The sequence below is a fragment of the Vigna radiata genome, chromosome 8 (assembly GCF_000741045.1).
Source record: "Vigna radiata var. radiata cultivar VC1973A chromosome 8, Vradiata_ver6, whole genome shotgun sequence".
Lineage (NCBI taxonomy): Eukaryota > Viridiplantae > Streptophyta > Magnoliopsida > Fabales > Fabaceae > Vigna > Vigna radiata.
The window spans coordinates 10198794-10206003 of NC_028358.1; the positions used below are offsets into that span (position 1 = coordinate 10198794).

General features: G+C 33.9%; 1 protein-coding gene across 1 annotated transcript; it reads left to right on the forward strand.

Moving 5' to 3' along the window:
* The first annotated feature begins 896 nt into the window (after window positions 1-896).
* On the forward strand, window positions 897-2860 carry LOC106772782 (ammonium transporter 1 member 1). Its single transcript, XM_014659367.2, has one exon. It carries the CDS (start codon window positions 1131-1133, stop codon window positions 2631-2633), a length of 1503 nt encoding a protein of 500 aa, XP_014514853.1. The 5' UTR covers window positions 897-1130; the 3' UTR covers window positions 2634-2860.
* The last annotated feature ends 4350 nt before the right edge of the window (window positions 2861-7210 follow it).

The following is a 7210-nucleotide window of genomic DNA, read 5'->3' on the forward strand; positions in this document are numbered from 1 at the left end:
ATCCCCACCAGACCCAACCTTGATTTCGCCGAAGAAGAACCACCCTTCGAAGAAGAACCACCACCCTTTATCAGCTTCAGCTCAACACCCTTCCACGAAGAAGAAACACCCTTTAACGCACATGTTTTTATAAACTTAAACTTAATGTTCTTTCCCATTTTACCCTTACTTCATCTTAACCCACATGTTTTTTTCATTTTAATCCTTAATAAAAATAAATAGTCACCACGTAATGTTGTGTTTCATTGCCACTTGTCTCTACCATTACAGAAACTGTTGCCAGCACAGAACATATTTAACATTGTTCACCAAAGTTCACGAAATGTCCTTGATTGGAGTCAATTTTCAAATATAGGGACCCAATTGAGCATTTGTAAAAAACAGGGACCTAATTGAAAAAAGACAGCAAAAATAGGAACCAATGAATGCATTTAACCTAATAAAGTAGAATCATTAAAGAAACTCTTTTTCCTCCATATGTTAATTCTATGAAGACTTTCTATATTAATTATAATATAAAAAGTTGGGGTGTTTCCATTTCCTAATTTTTGTTCAGAATGAGGATATATAACCTCAAACCTCATTAATTCTATTATTTTGAATATATAACTCTTATCATAAATAATATCATTATTTATTAAATTGGAATTTTTTTACTTTACGCTTTTATAGTATATAATTAATTTTTTAAATTATATTTAAATCAGAAATGATTTTATAAGTTTAGTCTTTATTTTCTTAATCTAATAATTAAAAATGAGATACTACTTATTATCATTGTTTAGATTCGAGTATAGTATGTCCAGACGATAGTTAGGAAAACAGATACTGTTACAGAGATGCTTTTATGTAAAAGAAAGTAGGTGAAGTGATAAAAGAAAAATTAAAAGAAATTTTAAAGAAAGAAAACCGTGATTCCGTTTTCCAAATATTGTATTAATTTCGGCGAATCTGAACCTTTGAAAAGTCACCTCTCTCACACACAGTCTCTCTCGTATTCTGAAGCGCACACAATTTGACTTCAACCACTTTCTCTATTTATACGCACAGACACTCTCTTTTCTCCATCTCAAGGTGTTCAGATCTCACTCCTCCAATCCTAACGCAGCGTTTCAACGCCAACCCTAACCATGTCGCAGCAAACATGTTCTGCGGACCAACTAGCCCAATTTTTTGGCCCAAACACAACCAACGCCCAAGCGGCGGCCACGCTAATCTGCGACCAGTTCACCGCCGTGCGTAAGAATTTCACCGACACAGGCTACGCCATTGACAACACCTACCTCCTCTTCTCCGCCTACCTCGTGTTCTCCATGCAGCTTGGCTTCGCCATGCTCTGCGCCGGCTCGGTCCGCGCCAAGAACACCATGAACATCATGCTCACCAACGTGCTCGACGCCGCTGCCGGTGGTATCTTCTACTACCTCTTCGGCTTTGCCTTCGCCTTTGGCTCCCCTTCCAACGGCTTCATCGGGAAACACTACTTCGGCCTCACAGACCTCCACTCCCAGGGGTTAGACTACAGCAACTTCCTTTACCAGTGGGCCTTCGCCATCGCCGCTGCCGGCATCACCAGCGGCTCCATCGCCGAGCGAACCCAGTTTGTCGCGTACCTAATCTACTCCTCCTTCCTCACCGGCTTCGTCTATCCCGTAGTCTCTCACTGGTTCTGGTCCCCTGACGGTTGGGCATCCGCGTTCAAAAAACACAATCTTTTATTGTCCACCGGCGTAATCGACTTCGCCGGCTCCGGCGTTGTCCACATGGTAGGCGGTGTGGCAGGACTCTGGGGCGCCCTTATCGAGGGTCCACGAATCGGCCGATTTGATCACGCGGGACGCGCGGTGGCCTTACGTGGCCACAGCGCCTCGTTAGTCGTGCTTGGAACCTTCATGCTGTGGTTCGGTTGGTACGGTTTCAACCCTGGTTCATTCAACAAAATTTTAGTCGCTTATGACTCGGGGAGCCAGTATGGTCAATGGAGCGCGGTTGGGAGAACCGCGGTTACCACAACTCTAGCGGGGTCAACGGCTGCGTTGACCACGCTCTTCGGGAAACGCCTGATATCTGGTCATTGGAACGTCACCGATGTCTGCAACGGTTTGCTGGGAGGGTTCGCCGCCATCACAGCCGGTTGTTCTGTGGTGGAGCCGTGGGCGGCTATCGTGTGTGGTTTTGTGGCGTCCCTTGTTCTGATCGGGTGTAACAAACTGGCGGAAAGGGTTAGGTTTGACGATCCTTTGGAGGCGGCGCAGTTGCACGGAGGATGTGGCGCGTGGGGGGTGCTTTTCACGGCGCTGTTCGCGAAGAAGGAGTATGTGTTGGAGGTTTACGGGGGAGGGAGGAAGCACGGGTTGTTTATGGGTGGTGGATGGAATTTGTTGGGGGCGCACGTAATTCAGATTTTGGTGATTGTTGGATGGGTTAGTGCGACGATGGGGCCACTCTTCTGGGGGCTTAAAAAATTGAAGCTTTTGAGGATTTCGTCGGAGGATGAACTGGCGGGTATGGATCTGACCCGGCATGGAGGGTTTGCCTATGCCTACGAAGATGATGAGACTCAGAAGCATGGGATTCAGTTGAGGAAGGTTGAACCCAACTCCTCTACCCCAACCACTGATGGGGGATTATGATGATGAAGATTATGGTAGGTTCTGTTTTGGATTTGGTTCTTTTTTTACTGTTGTTGTAGATTTTTTGTGTAGAATGGAAAATATTGTTAATGTTGGTACATTGAACTCGAAGCGAAATCATTCAGAGAAAGATCCGAACGTGTCTGTCTTGGACCTGACAAATGGCTGTATAAACATTTTATTTACGGTTTTTTATTATAAAAATATTTTTTTTATTATCTTCACCACATGGATGAACTTTTGGTAACAGCTCAGACATCAAATTTTGATTTTCTGAACACTACGAAGTAATTTTTGCATAAATTAAGGAGTTTCATTTTCAATTGTTACATATATATCATTAATGTATTTTCTTTTCATACTTTCCGTTTTTCTTCCCACTCCACTTATCGCATAGTGATCACTTTCTTTGACGTTTGCCAACAACCATTATCTTCAAAAAGTAACGTCTCCCGTAATGACCAATTTATTTTCATATAAAGTTAATTTTGGAATAATTTTAATTTACGATTTAATGTTTTTTTTAAAAGTAAAATATTTTTAAAATTAAGAACATAATTTTAGAGTATCTAAAATTATTTTAACGTAAATTAAATTTTAAACTTAAAAATAATTCTTTATCAATGTGGATGTGTCACGGGGTCTTCAATGATATATGTTTATGAAGATAGAGCCAAACGCGCCTTCCACCTCCATCACACATATGCATGAGGATTATTTAGGTTATTTTTTGTTTGTCTCTTTTAGAGTTTTTTTAGTAGTTTTTTCTCTCTCTGTATGTATTATGATTTTTATAGGCCCTGCTGCTAAGAGTAAAGATTCTGATATATATATATATAAAAAGAGTTAGAGATTCTGTTAAAAGGTTTAAGTTAGTGTTGTTTTCCCCTCCCAAAAAGTTGGTTCTCCACATGACTCGGAAGTTAACTTATTTCGTTATAAATTTAAAAACTTTAATTTTAAAAAGTTTTTAGTCGAAGTCTAAAAGAAATTAAAGTTTCAGTCCTTTTAAAAATTGAGAGTTTATCTTGAGATGAGATATTCCAATGTTTTAGGATATTGAGATAACATGTTTATTTTATTATAATTTTATCTATAAAAATCACTTATTAAAAAATAATGAAGATGCATTGATAATGAAATATGAGATTATATATTTATGTTCATAAATAACATTTACATTATTAATTAATTTTTAACCACCTAAAAAGGCTAGTGTATATGTATATATTTTAAAATTATTTATATTTGATTTATAGTATTTGGTGGAAGGAAATAAATGTTTGTTAAATGGGCATGTGGTTAAGTGAACAGTGGTGGGTGGTACTGTTGGCTGTTATCTTGAATGGATTTTGTTTGAACGTGAAAAGTGGTGTTTGGGAGTTAACATAAAAGTATAAAGTAGCTTTCATTTCCAAGAGTATTGTGCCTTCATTTTTATATGTTTGATGCCAAACAATGCAAATTAAAAGGTTTTGAGCTAATTAATGAGTTTGAAATGTCTGAAAACCTTTCACGTTCAAATGCAAGTTTTGGTGATGGCATCACAATAATTTCTCATTCCACCACCCATTTCAACTCTATCTTTCAATCCCCACTTTCATACATTCTTCTCTTTTTTATTATTATTACACATGTTATAAATATATATATCTAATTCATAAATTAATTATAATTTTTTATTTATAATTGTGATTATTTTAGAGAGCAATTTAACTTATAAATTAATATTTAATTAGTTATTAATAGGAACCAATTATATTTGTTTTTAAAATTGATTATTATTTAAAGATTTTCTTGTAATATATATATATATATATATATATATATATATATATATATATATATATATATATATGGATTAGTTTGACATGAGTTTTTCTAGAAAATATGAGAAAAATGTTATCTCATTCTTCTTTCTAATATGGCTAAAGGGTGGTAAAAATTTGATTTTTCTTTTTATTCTTGTCTAAGGTTTCCATTATTACAAGCTAAGCATTTTCATACATAGAAACAACTTTCATTTTCTCACTGTCTTACAAAAGTTTTAGTCACCTTAAAGAATAAAGGTGAAAATTCTCATCTCCTTCCTCTTTTTTTCATTCTTCTACAATCTTTCACTCTTATAATATAAGATAAGTTCCTCTTTTTAAAAGCCTTCTATTCTTTTTCTTTTTTTCGTATATCTATTTTTTTTAGATTTTTTCTTATTTGTTCTTAGAAATCATTTTGGAATATTACAGTTTTTTTACTTATTTTTGATAAAAGTTTCATTAGGAGTTAGTTCGAATACAAATCCTATATTTTTAGCTTGTTTAAAAAAAATTTAACCTGCCTTGTTTTGGTCCATGGAGTTGTAAGGGTTATTTGACAAAACTGATTCTAGAAAGAAAAAAAAATCTTTAGATATGAAAAAATAGGATTTGATCTAAAATAAGTTTTTCATTTTTATTAGAAGTAAATAAACCATTTTTTTTATTGGAAAATTACGATAGGTTTGTTGTTTGAAATTAATTGTTGATGTTCATGTGTATATTTTTTTCACTTATTTTCAAAATAATAAAATGTCTTAATGATGCAATGTGTGAATTTTGAAAATTCTAGGTTAGACAATAAAATTTTGATGGCAAAGTGATATTTTTTATGTTTAAATTTAAAAAAAAAAAAAAAAAACGTGATTTTGGATTGAGTTCAGAGGATTCAATCTTCTAGACTTTTCACATAAACATGTTATTTTATATTATAAATTGGAAAATGTCTAAAATATAATTGTCATGTCGATTTTGTTTTTTATGTAAAATTTATTTTGTATATTGGTTGATTGATAAAGTACTAAAAATTGTTGATTGCAAATTATATGAGTGTGATTGCAAAATCTACAATAGATAATTACAAAGATACAATGACATAAGATCATCATAGACCAGAAGGTATATATTGACATCGTAATTGGGCTTGATGATATTTAGGGTATTAAAATTAGTGTGATCAAAATGTTGTTGAATTTAGTGAGATAAAAAACTCTAAATAGAATTGCTCAATAATTTTTATAAATTTAAGTAACATATGCAAAATGGTTCTTTAGATTGAATTATATTACTTAACACTCATCACATTATACTCTATTTTATTATATATAACATCTTGATTAATGATTACAATTTGATTAATGATTACAAAGTATTTTAAATTAAGTATTGTTTCATGTATTTATGAATTATCTTATTAATATATGATGCAATTTAATTTTGAATTATGTTCAACACCTTATTACATGAAGATAATTTACTTGAACGTATGATATTATTAATTTATTTGCATATTTTATTTGTATCAATTACATTATGATAATAAGAATTAAATGTGTCTCTGTATTGTGGAAATTGGAATCTTTACTTAAAACAATTTTTTTAACTATAATGTAATAAAAGTTTCAACAATTATACTTTTCACATGCATTTCATTATGATATTTTGATTAGAGTTAACTTAATTATGACTCAATTTCCTTTAAGCCTTGTTAGTAACATGTTTAAACTATGTTTAGTTAGTTTTAATCATGATCAATCAATTTTCTCCATGTTTGGACAATTGGTCATGCTATTGCGATCAATATATATTGGTCAGCATATACATTAGTTGAGGGAGACGAGTTGAATCTTTCGAAAGTTCTCAAATATGAGTGAGTTGCACATGAAGTACACAAGTATGTTACTCACTTCTAATTGTTATAATATTATTGCAAAATTGAAAAAGCTTTAATTGAGTTTAAAACTTCAAAACGTTGATTTTCATTTAATGGGCAACGGAAAAGTTTTTCAACGTTCAAATTCTTTAAAAAAAGGCTGCAACGTTAAAATCCAATTTTTAATGCTTTTATTTTCTTTTAATGGTTTGATTCTTTTCTAGCTGGAGCTCATTCTCATTTCAAGACACACCAAAAACCCAATCTTCTCTCATTCTCTTCTCTTCTAAGTTTTATCTTTTCTCTCTTTTCCTTCTCTAAAAAATATTTTGGGTTATTCTTATACTCTTTTAAGAGTTCCTTGCTAGTTCTAAGATCCTCAGAAATATTATGAGAAGTTCCTGTTGTATCCTGGGGGACTTGCGCACACCGCGGATAAGTCCTTAAGGACAATGACTCTACACGTCTCAGGAAAATTTGTTCGTGATTCTATCAGCCTTTTACAACAATCTTAAGGACTTATGGCTGACGTCAACAACATGCCTTCGGAGAACCAAACCAACAACATGCTTTCGGAGAATCCAACCGTTGTTCCTGGAACCCAGACGGTCTTCGCAAAATCACTTCCGAACGTGTCTAAAATTGAAATTTTCTCTGGACAGAATTTTCGACGCTAGCAAGAACGCATTTCCACCCTTTTAGACATGTATGGAGTTGCTGATGCTCTTTCATCTCCAAAGCCCGACTCTACTATTCCTTCAAACTTAAAACTAGTTGAAGAGTGGACTTACGCAAACAAGGTATGCCGACACACTCTGCTTAGTGCACTTTCTAATGATTTGTTCGATGTGTACTGTTCCTACAAGGAAGCAAAGGACATTTGGGACTCGTTA